At 43.7% G+C, this 15,778-nt stretch overlaps 1 protein-coding gene across 6 annotated transcripts; it reads right to left on the reverse strand.

Moving 5' to 3' along the window:
• Window positions 1–9,786: 9,786 nt before the first annotated feature.
• LOC137835270 (protein SPA1-RELATED 3-like) lies at window positions 9,787–15,237 on the reverse strand. 6 transcript variants are annotated; one of them, XR_011085060.1, is made up of 8 exons: window positions 15,090–15,223; window positions 13,351–14,467; window positions 13,027–13,184; window positions 11,374–12,331; window positions 11,103–11,295; window positions 10,706–11,017; window positions 10,398–10,457; window positions 9,787–10,312 (listed from the first exon to the last, which is right to left on the reverse strand). XR_011085060.1 is itself a non-coding variant. In XM_068643701.1 (8 exons), exons 2-8 carry the CDS (start codon window positions 14,254–14,256, stop codon window positions 10,124–10,126), a joined length of 2,730 nt encoding a protein of 909 aa, XP_068499802.1. In that variant the 5' UTR covers window positions 14,257–14,467; window positions 15,090–15,237; the 3' UTR covers window positions 9,787–10,123. The 6 variants fall into 6 exon arrangements, 3 of the variants coding, with proteins under 3 accessions (XP_068499802.1, XP_068499801.1, XP_068499800.1); XR_011085059.1 differs by having other exon boundaries at window positions 14,780–15,129; XR_011085058.1 differs by lacking the exon at window positions 15,090–15,223 and adding an exon at window positions 14,698–14,886.
• Window positions 15,238–15,778: the final 541 nt, after the last annotated feature.

Below are 15,778 nucleotides of genomic sequence, written 5' to 3' on the forward strand. Positions count from 1 at the left end.
AGATCACATACGAGTAATAAGGCCTTTTTCCTAAACTCTCGAAGCCATAAGCATGCAAACATAGAAGCTTTAAACTTTGAAAAACTCTTCTTTATTGGGTGGCCTCATTAAAAACCCTCCTTAGGGAAAAAAGAGTGCCCCCTTGAAATTGTTTTAACGGAAATTATTCAAATCTCTTCATATTCGTCTTTACTTACAAGGCTTTAACTGTAATAAACTGTAATACGACTTGAGATGTGTGGCGTTCCAAGTGCGAGGAATCGCCCCTCCTTCTAACGTCTCCAAGCGGTAGGCGCCATTCCCGAGCGCCTCGGTTATTCTGAACGGTCCCGTCCACTTGGGCGATAACTTGTTCTGCATCTCATACTGATGGGCCTTCCTCATCACCAGATCGCCGCTTCTAAACTGCCTTGACGTTACCTTAGAGTTGTACCTTCGCTCAACTCTTCTCTTTACTGCTTCGGCTTTCACTCTCGCCTCCTCCCTGACCTCATCCAGCAAATCCAGATTCATTCTTCTTTCTTCGTTCGAGTCTTCCGCCACGAAGTTCTGGAATCTCGGCGAGCTTTCCTGGATTTCGACTGGAATCATCGCATCACATCCATAAACCAAACTAAAGGGGGTCTTGTGGGTTCCTGACTGCTCAGTGGTATGGTATGCCCAAACTATGCGGGGTACCTCTTCAGCCCACGATCCCTTAGCTTTCTCTAATCTTCTCTTTAATCCTCTCAGCAACACCCGATTGGCAGACTCCACTTAGCCATTTGTCTGTGGGTGCTCGACGGATGCAAACACCTGTTGTATCCCCACCTCTTCGCACAACTTTTTCAAGAGGTGACTTGCAAACTGAGTCCCATTGTCTGACACCAGGCGTTTAGGCACACCAAACCGGCACACTATGTTCTTCCATACAAATCTCTCGATCTTGTGTGCGGTGATCTGGGCCACTGGCTCCGCTTCGATCCACTTGGTGAAGTATTCAATCGCCACCACCAAGTACTTCATCTGCCTGATTGCCAATGGGAAGGGTCCCAGAATGTCAATTCCCCAAGTATGGAACGGCCAGGGGCTGTAAATCGACTTCAGCTCTTCTGGGGGTGCCTTGTGCCAATCGGCGTGTTGCTGGCATTGCTTGCAACGCTGGGCGTATCTCTTGCAATCTTCTCTCATCGTGGGCCAATAATAGCCTGCACGGATAGTCCTTGTCGCCAGCGATCGGCCTCCAATGTGGCTCCCGCAAATTCCCTCATGGAGCTCAGCCATAATCCTCGTGCACTTCTCTCCGTGTATACATACAAGAAGGGGGTGTGTGAATCCAAACCTGTACAGCTCGCCGTCAATAAGGGTAAACTTGCTGGAGCTCTTCTTTATTTTTCTGGCCTCAGTTGAGTCAACTGGAAGCACACCATCCGCTAAATAACGTTGGTAAGGCGTTATCCACGTGTCTGGCTCGTGGACAGCGCAAATCTGCATCGATCTTGCCCCTTCTTCTGCTGGGCGCGCTCTGACCCTCGGCGCCCTCAGAGTTTCCTGCGTTAGGGATCTATGACTTCTCGCCGGTCTTCCCGTTGATCTACAAACATGGAGAACTTGGTGGTCTGCCACGAATGCTCGAGGCGCTTTCAAAGTTTCTTGAATGACAGTCCTCTGCCTACCCCCCTTTCCCGAACTGGCGAGCTTGGCTAGCAAGTCAGCTCGGGCATTCTGTTCTCTTGGCACGTGCACCACTTCAAATGAAGCAAAAGATCTTCTTAGCTCCTGCACGTACTCTAAGTAGGCTGCCATCTGCGGGTCCTTGGCTTGGAACTCGCCAGTTACCTGTCCCGTGACCAATAGCGAGTCGCTCTTGGCCATCAGCACTCTCGCCCCCATTTCCTTAGCCAGCAGGATTCCAGCGATCAAAGCCTCATACTCTACTTGGTTGTTGCTTGCTTTGAAAGCGAACCTCAATGACTGCTCTATCAACACTCCGTTAGGCCCTTCCAAGATGACCCCAGCCCCGCTGCCCAGCTGGTTGGACGACCCATCAACAGAGAGTACCCAGCGAAAGTCACCCTCGGCGTTTTGTGCCACTTCGGAGGACAACTCGACCACGAAATCGGCGAAGACTTGCCCTTTGATCGATCCCCGGGGTTCATACTTGATGTCAAACTCCGAAAGCTCGACCGCCCACTTCACCATCCTTCCAGCCACATCGGGCTTCTTCAAAACCTTCTGGATCGGCAGATCAGTCATCACCAGTACCGTGAAGCTCTGGAAGTAATGACGCAATCTCCTCGCCGAGAATACAACCGCTAATGCTGCCTTTTCTAGGGCCTGGTACCTTACCTCCGGGCCCTGCAGCACCTTGCTAACGAAATATATAGGCCTTTGGGTCTGGTCCTGATCCTGCACTAGCACTGCGCTGATCGCCCTCTCAGTTATGGCAAAGTACAGCCTGAGGGGTGTTATGTTTTGGGGCTTGCACAGAACTGGAGGGCTCGCCAAATATTCCTTGAGCTTTACGAAGGCCTCCTCACACTCCTTTGTCCAAACAAATTTGTTGTTCCTCTTCAAACATTGGAAGTATGGGTGGCCCTTCTCTCCGCTTGCCGATACAAATCGAGACAGGGCGACCATCCGCCCCGTGAGTTGCTGCACCTCCTTCACATTGGCGGGGCTCCTCATTGCCAAAATGGCGGCGCACTTCTCGGGGTTAGCCTCAATTCCCCTCTCTGACAGAAGAAACCCCAGAAATTTCCCTGCTTCTACACCAAAAACGCACTTTTCAGGATTCAGTTTGAGCTTGTACCTGGCTATTGTGATGAACAACTCTTCCAAGTCTGTGACGTGCTTGTCTTTCTCCAGGGACGTCACGACCATGTCGTCGACGTATGCCTGCACATTCCTTCCGAGCATGGGCGCGAGCACCTTGTCCATTAGCCTTTGGTACGTGGCCCCTGCATTCTTCAGCCCGAAGGGCATTACCTTGTAGCAATAACATGACCTTTCGGTCATGAAGGCGGTCTTCTCTTCGTCCATGGGGTGCATTCTGATTTGGTTGTACCCCGAGAAGGCATCCAGAAAACTGAGCAGCTTGCACCCTGATGCACTGTCTACTAGAGTGTCAATGCTTGGCAAAGGGTAAGAGTCCTTCGGGCAGGCCTTGTTCAACTCTGTAAAGTCAACGCATATCCGCCATTCTCCGCTGCTCTTCTTGACCAGGACGACGTTAGCGAGCCATTCTGGATATTGGATTTCCCTGATGTGGCCTGCTGCAAGCAGTTTCCGTGTCTCTTCTTTGATCGCCTGTCTCTTCTCCTCATTGAATTTTCTTCTTCTTTGGCGGATGGGCCTGACTTGGGGGTCCATTGCCAAACGATGGACAAGAAATCGAGGTTGATCCCCGGCATATCTGAAGCAGCCCACGCAAACGCATCCAAGTGTCTACTTATTACTTCGGCAATCTGGTCTTGCGTCTTGCTATCCAGGGTTCTTCCCAACTTAAACACCTTACCACTGATCTCCTTCTCGAGCCATTCCTCTACTGGCTGAGGTTTCCTCTCGCTGGCGATCAGCGCCCTCGCGATACCGGTTTCTCTGGCGGTCTCCGAGCAGTTTCTCTCCGACCTTGCCTCTACATTCCCCATCGGCACATCGCCCTCGGCGACCACCTCTAACGCCGCATCCGAAACTCGCCGGGGTTCGCGCTCCGGCTCCACGCCAGGGGGAGGCGTTGTGGTTACGTGGCACACAGACCTCTTGTTCTTGAGGCTGTTTTTGTAACACTTCTTCGCTCCTTCTGGTCGGAGGAAATAGTGATGATCATACCCTCCATAGACGGCAGCTTGACCTTCATGTGCCTTGTCGAAGGCACAGCTCCTGTTCTGTTGAGCGTTGGCCTCCCCAGCATTATGTTGTACGCTGACGGGGCGTTTACAACAAGGTACCTGACCTTCTCCGTTCGTGAGGCCAAGCCGTCAGTGAAGGTCGTCCTCAGCTCGATATACCCCCTCACCTCCACTTGGTCGCCGGCAAAGCCGTACAAGCAGCCCCCATATGGTCTTAGCTGATCAGGGGACAGTTGTAACTTCTCAAAGGTTGGCCAAAACATCACGTCTGCTGAGCTTCCTTGGTCGACCAGCACCCGGTGGATGGTCTTTCCCGCCGTGACAAGCGAGATCACAATAGGGTCGTTGTCGTGAGGCACCACGTCCCTGCGGTCCTCCTTGGTGAACGTGATGTCCACATCGGGCGAGTGATCTTCAAAGACTTCTACTGACATTATCGACCTCGCATACCTCTTTCGTTGCGACGCTGTGCACCCCCCGCCGGAGAATCCGCCAGCTATGGTGTGGATCTCGCCGTGAATAGGCACCTCGTGTTGTTGCCCTCCGCTGCTCGCCGGTTGAGACCCTGATGCTTGTTCCTCTTGCTTCTCTAGCAAGTAATCCTTCAGGAAACCACATTTGACCAACTCGGCGAGCTGGTGCCCCAAAGCCAAACACGAGTTGATAGAGTGGCCAAAACTCTTGTGGAACTCGCACCATGCGTCTGGTTTTGCCCCCAAGACCTTCTCCGCCGTTTTCTCAGGCACTTTGAGCCTGGCAGCTATGTTTGGGATGGCGATCAAATCAGCCAAACCCATCACAAACTCATACCTCGGGGGGCGATTACTCTCCCTGGGGCGCCCTGGTCCCTTACTCTTATTTTTCTTAGGGTCGTAAGGATGATGCGTCCTTTGATCTCTCTTTCCCGCCACCGCCTCCATTACCCTCTGAGGCTGTACCCTTGCTTGGGTGCGCGGTTTAGCTGGGGCCACATTTCCTCTCTTCTCGGTGACCTCACTCTCGGCGGCTATATGAGCCACAGCACGTCGCCGGATTTCGGCAAACGTGGCGGGGTGGCTCCTGATGAGCGACTCGCTAAAAGGCCCAGGCAACACACCCTTTTTGAAGGCGTGTACGAACATCTCTTCGTCCTTTCCTGGCAAACGGACTATCCGAGCTCCGAATCTGTTCAGGAAATCCTTCAAGGACTCCCCTTGGTACTGCCTTATATCAAACAAGTCGTAAGACACCAAAGGTGGCGCCTTGTTCACTATGTACTGCTCAACAAACATCTTGGAAAACTGTTGGAACGTGGTAATGTGGCCAGTGGGTATACTGACGAACCAGTCCAACGCCGTCCCGCTCAAAGTGCTCATGAACACCTTACAATACACCGCGTCTGAGCCCCCTGAGAGCATCATCTGAGTATGAAACGCCGTGAGATGGGCTTCAGGGTCCTCCACCCCAGTGAAAGACGCTTTCACTGCCACAGTGTTAGCCGGGACCACCAAGTCCATGATCTCTTGGGAAAATGGCATAGGAAAGCTGCGTGGTGGGGATGGGGGTCTGTCCCCTGCCGCACGCTCCTCCCGCTCCTGAAGGGCTTTACGCAGCTCTTCGTTGATCCTGTTGAGCTCTTCATTCCTTGCTTGCGAGGCCACCAGCGCCTCGTGCATCCTTTCCTGCTCAGAACGCGATGCAGCCACGTTCTCCTGCAGCGTCCTCATCATGTCCATCACTTGCGTCATGGACACAGCATCTTCGTCGGTTGATGGCGCAACTGAACTGGAGCGCGTTGTCCTCATCCTTCCTCAGCATACTCAGCAGCTCAAAGAACTCCGGACAAACGGTGAAAACTCCAGGAGTCGACTGCGATAGCAAGCAGTCGAACAGAAAACACTCGAAGCACCACCAACACAAACTATGGTTGGGAAACACCTTTTATACGTGCCCCACGGTGGGCGCCAAATGATCCTGCCGACAACTCGAGCGTGCAGGAATTGCCTTGTCGCTTGCTTGACCCGCCTCTGGCAACTGTGCTATCTGCAAGAACACTCTTAGAACCTCCTCCTTGGGAACTCCAAACGCAACCTGCAAACACACAGACGGCGCCTCTAGCGGCCGTTTGCACTCCGACGCTCAAGTTAGATCCCAGAATCACTAGAAAATAATGTGTGTAAAAAAAACAGTGTGTGTATTTCTCTCTGATTCTCTTTTTATCCCCCTCTGTGTCTGTGCCTAACAGAATTCTGCTACGCTGTCCTCTGCGCGTGTCAGAATTCTGTTATGCTTTTGTACGAAAACATACCACAGTCAGGGTCGTGGGTGTCTGGGTTTTCTGTCTGTACCTTTCACGACACGGAGTGCACCTTTATCTCGGTCGCGCCCCTCTCAGACAGTGACACGTGGAGGCATGCAACTCGCATCTAACCGTTCACGTGCCTCCACCTGAAGGGCTCTAGCGCATCTCTTGTGCGCCTAAGTTATTCCCTTGCGGAGTAACTTAGCGCGTTTCTTCCATCTGGGTGAAATCGCACATTCCCAGGAGAACGCCGGGTGTGGCTGGACTAGGCACACTCACCAAGCATTGCTCTCTGCATACACGATTTCCCCTTCACGATGCCATGCACGTAATGGGTTGAGAGAGTAACCAATCACTGACCGGTTTACTGACTCCCTTAGGCCACTCTCGTGCACGACTATACCGACGAGGAGCTCTTCTTTCTCTGAGGTATGATCATGCGAGGTCCATGCGTAACGCTCTCGCTGGGAATCTCAGTCCCAGTTTAACTGCGTGTAACACGAAACCCCGATGACCATGCACCCGATGACTGATCGGTGCTCTATTGCTTCTCGCGTTCTCCCCCGGGTGTTTATCTTGGAACTGATCTGTCGGTGGCCACTCAGTTACTGACCACCGATCTCCATACCGGGGAATCTCCTCCATGACTACTCTGCCACCTGATCCACGTGTCACCCGTTTATCTTGGAACTGATCTGTCGGTGGTCACTCGGTTATTGACCTCCGATAACCATACCGGGTGATCGCCTCCCCGATTTCTCTGCCACCTGATCCACGTGTCACCGTGCGAGTGGTCCACGTGGTTATCTGCTGCTGACGTCATCGACTACCGATGACCGACCGGATCAGTGGGTAAGCAACAACGAAACTCGTTTCCAAGGAAGAGCACCTGGCGAGCTTCACAACTTCTCCAATTGGTGCATGTTGACATTTGTGGACCGATCACACCCATTTCTAACAGCAAGAAACAGTATTTGATTACTTTCACTGATGATTTTAGTAGAAAAACATGGGTCTATTTTTTAATAGAGAAATTAGAAGCCTTTGCTGTTTTTAAAAATTTTAAGGCTCATGTTGAAAAGAAAACAAACTCATTTATTATAGCCTTACGTAGTGATCGAGGAGGAGAGTTTACATCACAAGAATTCAATAATTTTTGTGAAGTAAATGGTATTCGTAGACAATTGACAACTGCATGCACACCACAACAGAATGAGGTTGCGGAATGAAAGAATAGAACTATTATGAATATGGTTCGTAGTATGATTTCTGCAAAGAAACTTCCAAAGATTTTTTGGCCTGAAGTAGTCAACTGGACCGTGCATGTATTGAATCACAACCCAACATTGACTGTCAAAAATAAAACCCCAAAAGAAGCTTGGAGTGGAGTCAAGCCTTCAGTGGAGCATTTTAGAGTTTTTGGTTGTATTGTTCATGTTCATGTGCCTGACAGCAATAGAACCAAGCTGGATGATAAGAGCTTAAGTTGTGTTTTAATGGGAGTTAGTGAAGATCAAAGGCTTATCGACTTTATGATCCAACTTCTCAAAGGATCATAATGAGTCGGGATGTTGTATTTGAAGAAGACATGAATTGGGATTGGGATAATATTTATGAAGGATCCATTATGTGCGAATTGGAATGGGGTGATAGTGAGGAGAATACATTTGCATTTGACGAAAATGAAGATGGGAAGTGAATCTGATCTCGAAGCTAATATAGAAGGGGATAACTTTTCCTTTGAATCTTTGGCGGACATTTGCTCTCCTAGCTTAACTGAAGAAAGGAATAGAAGACCACCAGTCTGGATGAGAGACTATACAACAGGGGAAGGTCTTTCTGAAGAAGATAATGAAGCTCATTTAGCCATACATGCAGCTACTGATCCTATTCACTATGAAGATGCCTTGAAAAGTGAGAAATGGAGCCACGCCATGGATATGGAAATAGAAGCAATAAACAAAAAATGGCACATGGGAATTGACGGAATTACCCAAGGGAGGAAAGAAGGTTGGAGTAAAATGGATTTATAAGACTAAATTCAATGAAAATGGAGATGTCGAAAAATACAAGGCCAGACTTGTAACAAAGGGGTATACTCAACAACATGGGGTAGACTATACTGAAGTATTTGTACATGTAGCACGTATGGAGCCAATTCATTTGGTAGTAGCACTTGCAGCTCAAAGAGGTTGTTTTTCTCTTTGCTTAGAAAAACACTTTTCTCTTTCAAAACATATTTGAGCAAGCTTGTGCAAGGAACTAGGAAAGATCATACAAAGATTCTAAACACCCTAGACTAAACCCAAAACAAAAAGCATCATAGCTTCCAGTTTCATCATGAATTTGAAACATTAAAGCTCCCATGTTCTATAGGTCCCTCATCACAAAGAAACATATCAAGCTCCTTGAAAAAGAACTCGTACACAAAAATGAAATCATCATCATTCATGGTAGGTTTCCTATATACTTTATCCGCGCCAATGCATGCCTCAGCAACAATAAACTTGGAAAGGTTATCAGAACTAATCGTGAAATAAGAAACTAGTTCTTCCACCAGTTCTTTAAAGGTGAACTCGAAAAGGTAAGAGGCGACCTCCTTGAGTACCCAAAAGTACTCAAGATCAAGGATTGGAAGGAATTTGTCCTTCCTTTTTCCTTTTGGTACGTTTGGCTCATACCCACCTTGAGAGGGAACTTTATGTTTGCCTGCTTTTGAAGGGCCAACTACAATTGTGGCATTGAACATGAGGAAGGAAGAGAAATAATTTTTTTCTTCAATATCTACCTTATGTGAAAAAGAGTTCACACAAAAGACTAATCATCCCCTATGAGAGTAAAGGTCCATTTTCATTAGAAGAATCGAAACAAAAAAATCCATTGAAAACATACTTAAAGGATGACACAAAAATAGAGACAACAATAAATAGAAGAAATGGAGAAAAGCTCTCACGAAGGCAGCACAACGAAGGAGAGATGAAACAATGAAGATAGAAAAAACCAAATACAAAAAGATTTTAAGAATTTTCAAACGTTTCATATTTTGCATGAACCCAAAAGATCCAAACATCATATCCCAGGGCTATGTGACATGAAAAAAAGAATGTTAAGTTGTCTAAATGACATATTATACCATTAACACCTATTTGTATGTCGTACACCAAGTACATCTCATTTCTGGTTAAGGTTGCAAAGCATGAGCCTTTAAGGTTGTGAAAATACAACCTTGAAAATTTTCACTTTAATCAAGCTCAACAAAAAAATTAAGGTAGCAAAGCTCATTTGTGGTTTCCAAACTTTCTCCAAAGAATAGTCACTGGATCTTGTTCTTAATCATTAAATGCTTCTAAAATATTTCTCTAACTATTACTAATTTAAACATCGAAAAATCTTCTACAAATAAACTCTCATGGGATGCTTCATCAACAAAGTTCAACAACCAATCTAAAGAAGATTCAACTCGACCAAAACTCGACCAAAACTTGATCTTCTCAAAGTGTCTCTCAATAAACCTTGAACAATTCCAACTTATTTCCATTAAGAATAACTATAATTAAAAAAGTTGTTTGTAACTTGTGTATAATTTAAATTTTCTTAACGGAGAAACTTCATTAAAAACAATAGATTTTTATTTGTAGCTATTATCGAATTCTACACAAAAATAGTAGATTCCACTAGGTGAATGTAGTACTATCAAATTGAATATGGATCATAAACGTAATAAAATCTCATATAGATTTTGACCTTCACTTTTTTTTCCATGTGACACTATCTACAGGACTTGTTTTGTTTTGCAAGAGATCAACCTCGCTCTTCTCTTTAACTGCTTCCGCTATGAACTACTAATGCAAAAATTTGTTATGTTACAATTTGCAAATCATAATCGAGGAATCTATATACTTCTTTGTATAGCATTTAGTGGCAACAGAAGCTGATCTTAAACAAAGGTTCTGTCACCTCATGCTCAGCAAACTTTGTATCATTTGTAGAATGCTGTGTAGAGGCCAACAACCTAAACCATCTCCAGAATTTTGACATTCCCTGTGGAATTTGCGGCTAGCAAGGTGGATGACTGACCCCGCCAACAAACTGACGAAACGAATTGCGCTGCGTCATCCACTTCGTGACCGGAAAGAGGGTCTGTGTTCTGAAACTTGAATGACAGAGCAGGCATGGGGAAGGCTTTGTGGTATATGAACACCTGATCCACACAGAATGTTACCTTCAGTAGTACTGTAAAACCAACAGGAAAACTAATAGATAGATAAGGGACATGAATGAAATACCTCATTTGTCTCTGAACCAGTGGCAATGTAACCATCAGATACTGATAATCCCACAAAGTTCTGCAACAAAGGGAAGATGCATCAGCAAGATAATATATAATGCCTCAAAACTGAAAAAAGTGTCATAAAAATTGAATGGAAATTAAGTTTGAATATAATTCTTGGTGCATAATCACACACAGGTCCATCAATTAATTTGAGCAGGATATTAGGGTTTAGGGTTTAGGGTTTAGGGTTTAGGTGAATTAATGCAAAAGTCCTTATGACTGAGAGAACTCGTGACAGTAAAGACACAAGTTACTTTTTACCTTGACATTCACGTGACCTGTGAATGATTGAATCGGTGAGTCTATAACTCGAGATGCACACGTAGACAAATCCCAAAGCTTTAAAGTGTTATCTGTGGAAGATGAGACAAGGTTGACAGTGTCTACAAACTTGATGTAGCTGACAGTCTTGTTGTGTCCAACCAAAGTACACAGCGGCATTTTAAGGTTGCGAAGATCATAGTAATATATTCGATGATCTGCTGAACCAAATGCAAGGAAACGAGAAGAATCCAGCGGGAACTGAACACAGCATACATTTGCCTTGGTTTTGATGGTGCCAACACTAACTCCCTGCAGAAACATCCCAGGTGAGAGAAACAACTCATTATACATCCAGCATAATATACATAAAACATGCAACAGATGACTGCAGTACGTTTAGTTTCAAAGCTGACATCCACCAAGTGCAAAAATGGAATTGCCTGATTGATACTCCATAGCTTGACAGAACCATCATCGCTCCCACTTGCCAACATTGTTGGGTCTGCTGACGAGAAATCAATGGACCACACTCGCCGCTCATGCTCCCTCATGTCAGAGACTACTTGACTTCTTGTCACATCCCATAACTGAATAAGAAGACAAGTTACAATATTGTTGTACTTACATACCACAAACAAACAATTCATGGATGGCAATGTACTTACCTGCACAACACCTTCAAAGTTACTTGAAGCAATTTGACTTTTGATGTATGCATTCCAACATAAACTGCTTAACTTTGACCTGCTAGCCATCTCCACAACTGGATAGTGGATATCACGATCCTCATTTATGATTGAATCACATTCAAACACTTTAATTTTCTTATTCACACCAGCAGTAGCAAAAAATTCTCCATCACGATCAAAACTGAGTGAACATACCAGGTTGGATGAATGCAAAAGATCCCCTTGTTTTAGGTCAGCCTTAACCTTTATCTTACTGAATGATAAATACTTGCACAAACCTTCAAGAAAAGGATTTATCCAAGCACTTGCACCCTCCCTGCACTGCTCTTTTGATTTCTTGTCATTGATGCAACTTCTTTCAGTCAAAACAACAGACCCTCTACCATCACTTGTTACAGGAGGATGCGTACTCACCAGTTTCCCAGAGGTATAGGCCGGTCTACATCGTGTCAAAAAGTATGCTGACTCAAGTTTCTTAAAGTTCTTCATTAGCCGTGAACTTTTTGAAAGAAAACCTCCGTTACTTTTCTGATCATCTCCTCCATCATCATCATCATAATCATCACATTCCTCAATGTTTTTAACATGTGTCCCTAGTCTCACTCGTTTTCTAGCCCCTAGATATTCAGAATCCTCACTGTCAACAATTGTCATTGATGGGAAACTTGATGCTGAACGATCATCACTCCCCAGTTCAGTACCAGTAATCTGCTTAAATCTAATTTGCTGCTTAGTCACTTCTTCAATATCCGAGCACAGAAAAGAGATAGTGTGTTGCAACTTCTCAGCAACTTCCTGTTTTCTCTGTTCAAGTAATAAAAGGAATTCTAGCAGCAACTCCTTATCCTCTATCCTTTGCCTCAGCTCTATTGCTGCTTCACGTTCTTCCATATCATCTCTTTGTTCATTAAGGAACTCGCTCTGCAACAACTCCCTGCAACACAAGTCAACAATTGGTTTAAAAATTATGTAATCTTTCTTACAGGATTGAAATCATCTACCACGTGGTGCAAAAAAGTTGCTGATTCTTCATATGAGACAAAAGCCAATTAAAGCTTCAAATTTCCATGAATGCTTATAGAGAGAAATATTTAAAAAATCTTATTTAGGGTAGAAATTCCTAAAATATTTCAACAAGTAAGCAAATGCAATACAATATTGTCATAGTTGTTTCGGAAAATGATTTATTACCTATCGTCCACCTTCAACAAAATTATAAATATCAGATATTAAACTTCTTAACAAAACTAATTCAATCCAACACAGCAAGATTAGTGCCAAAGTTACAACATAAACTCTCATGCTATTATTAAACCTATTTAATTAGTTTATGGAATAGACACTTCATAGTGACCTTGCATCTGAGAGATAAGTAAATCAGAGACACTTTAAGCTTATATAATCTCAGGAATTTAATGTAAAAATAGCTAATAAAAACTTAATTCAAAATAAATTTCCAATTAGCAGAATCAAAAACTTATAGTATCTCATAAATTGTAGAATTGGAAAACAAAAAGGGATAAGAAAACCAGGCATTCAAATGGAAGGTAATTGGGACATATCACAAACAAGTTGGAATTTGGTTATGTAATGTGAAAAAATTAAAAACCATGTGATGAAGATAATTACCCCAGTGTTGGACGACTACTAGGGTCAGGATGCAGTAACCATAAGCAAAAGGAAGCTTCTTTGGGCCACTTAAGAAGTAACTGTGGAGGAAGAACCCTATGTCTAAGGCTAGACATGGTTCTACTCTTTTCTTCTCTTGAGTTTAGCGGACAAAATAGCTGGTCACATACAAGATAATAGAATTAGAGTACATAAAAATGTAAATAGGGACTTTCAACACTGTATATTACATCCACTGTAAGAACAAAGTGAAGAAGATAAAGTATATCAAAGCACCCTATTAAAATATAAGAACTTAAGAGTTGTACAGTTTCTGTTATGAACCTCAAAAAGAAGAACCCCCAATCGATAAACATCTGAAGCACAAGAACTAGAGTCATCAGCAACCTCTTCAGGACTAGTGTACCAATTCATCTCCATTAGCAATATCTGCTTCATTGGAAATGATTGCTTCTTTCCTTCTACTTCTTCATCCTTCCTCCTATCTTTCATTTTATTTTCTTCTGTTTCTTCTATCAAAGATGCACGAGCTGCATACACAGCACTCGACAGCATGCAACTAGAATCTGACCGAGCAGTAGTTGTAGAAGTCTTGACAGGCACAAAATCTTCACTTCCCAAGCTCTGATGATGCATATCATGGGGACAGAGAGATGTTGGAGTTTTGATCTCACCACCTTGGTTGTTTAATCCTTCTCCTAGAGAATCCGAGCCAGTATCTGAACAAGATGCTGATTCAATAAACGAGATATGATTGAAAGACGACATGACAAAACAGGAAGGCCTCACATTATGAACTACAACTCCTTGAGAATGCGCTACACTAACAATTTCTACTATTTGCCTAAATATGTGCAAGCATTCAAAGGCATCCACAGATCGTTGGGGTTTATCCAACCACTGCCTCAAGCTAACATCACCCCATTCCACAGCACCATAAAAGGGGTCAACCTCCACTTCATCTTCACATAACCCAGAAAACCCACCACCCAAAGTTTTAGCATGATCACCTTGAGCCAACAGAACCCTTTCTCTTTCCCTTTTAAACCCCGAATCCTGCGATCCCTCACCCGAGAATGGGTTCCTTTCAGGATAGTGAACCCTTTGGTTCCTATCCGAAACTCCAGAACTATTCAAAGCCCTGGAACTGCCAGAATTCTGAAAAGCAGACCCTGAAGAACCCTCCATCTTTATCCAGTTAGAGTTGCATGTAGGCCAAGCACAACACATCCAAAAACTATGATCCTCCTCCAACTTCCCTCACACTCTGGCACCTCCACCATCACCATTATAACTCAAAACTCATTTCACTCGCTCCAAAAAAACCACAAAGACCGTGTATCAAAATCTACCTCTCAGCCTTTTCACACTTAACACGATCACAACTTCCTGTGGAGTCAGCACCGTGAAATCACAAACTCTTCAGTATGCAATCCTATCCCTTTAAACAAAAACCAGTATATTTAGATAATTAAAACAAAAAAAAAAGACAATTTTTTAACAGGGACGGATTAAAATTCAGGAAACCAAACCAAACCAAAAGAAAAAGATGCATAGACTCTTCCACAAAGGTTAAAGGTTTCTAACTCCAACACTAGAGGAAACATACACAGACCCTCAAAAAAAAGTACCAAACTTTATCCAAATTGATCAAAATCTCCCACCACCCACCTATCAGAGTTAGTAAATGGGCAGATAGAGAGATACATGTTGTAGAGACACAGACAAAGAGAGAAAGAAGAGAGAGGTGTACCAATGACACCATAGGAGGATCTCCTGTTTCTGCTAGGCCAACCTCGCAACAGAACCACACAACAAAAACTTTCTAGCTGCACACAAGCACACTGAAGCGCCACAGCCTCATAAATTCCAAACATTTTTCTTATTATAAGAAAATCACAAAAAAGAGAAAAAAGACGATAAAAAAATAAAACAAAAGTACAGAACAGACAACACCTCCCCAACACAAACAACAGTAACAATAATATAAAAAAAAACTGATAATGGAATAAAGAAAATGTTTTAGAATTAACAAAAGTAAAGTGTTGCCGTATTTTGCATACTCTTTAACCTCTCATCGCAGGCTCAGTTTGTTTCCACGTTGGGTATCTATTATTCTGTTACCCTTTTGAGCATTGAGTCAAGGACTCTGCCTTTCATTTCCTCTTCATCTTCGTTATCTTCCCTTGCTTCATACGTGGCTTTACCATGGCCTCAAAGGGTTCTATGAGAGAGACTGTTTTCTATTATTATAACTCGTGGGTCATCTTTGAAATTTCCAAAAAGTGACGCACACATATATTATTTTATTAAGATTCTGCTAACAAGTACTATAGCTTCCTATAATCATTGTTCTTTCTTTTCTAATAACATTTTTTTTATTCATCTATGATAACATTTTATTTGAAAATTCTATAAATCTTATTATAAACTTTTTTTCTTCTCATATATACTTTTTATTTACTCATTCATAATAAACAGTTAAGAATACAATAAAGATAGATCAATATAAAATTAATATCATAAACTGTGAATAAAGATGAAATAAAATGTGATAGAATCAGAGGGAGTAGCAAATATATAATATGTGGTATCAGATTTCGAAACACATGCCCTATCCGAAAGTGGAAAAATCAAATCCTCTTGGTTATTAGTGACGGAGACATTAAGCTAATAAACAATTAATTTAGAGTTAGGCAAAGTGCGGTCTTAATTGGTCATATTGCATCGATCTTAATAAATATACTGATTG

The sequence above is a fragment of the Phaseolus vulgaris genome, chromosome 5 (genome assembly GCF_000499845.2).
Source record: "Phaseolus vulgaris cultivar G19833 chromosome 5, P. vulgaris v2.0, whole genome shotgun sequence".
Lineage (NCBI taxonomy): Eukaryota > Viridiplantae > Streptophyta > Magnoliopsida > Fabales > Fabaceae > Phaseolus > Phaseolus vulgaris.

Excerpts from the sequence above, each read along its gene's own strand:
- LOC137835270 (XM_068643701.1), bottom strand. The coding sequence starts at position 14,256 with ATGTGTTGTGCTTGGCCTACATGCAACTCTAACTGGATAAAGATGGAG. Across the intron at positions 12,332-13,026 it reads AGTAGTCGTCCAACACTGGG|GGAGTTGTTGCAGAGCGAGT; the intron begins GTAATTATCTTC and ends CTTGTGTTGCAG. Across the intron at positions 10,313-10,397 it reads CTGGTTCAGAGACAAATGAG|GTGTTCATATACCACAAAGC; the intron begins GTATTTCATTCA and ends TGTGTGGATCAG.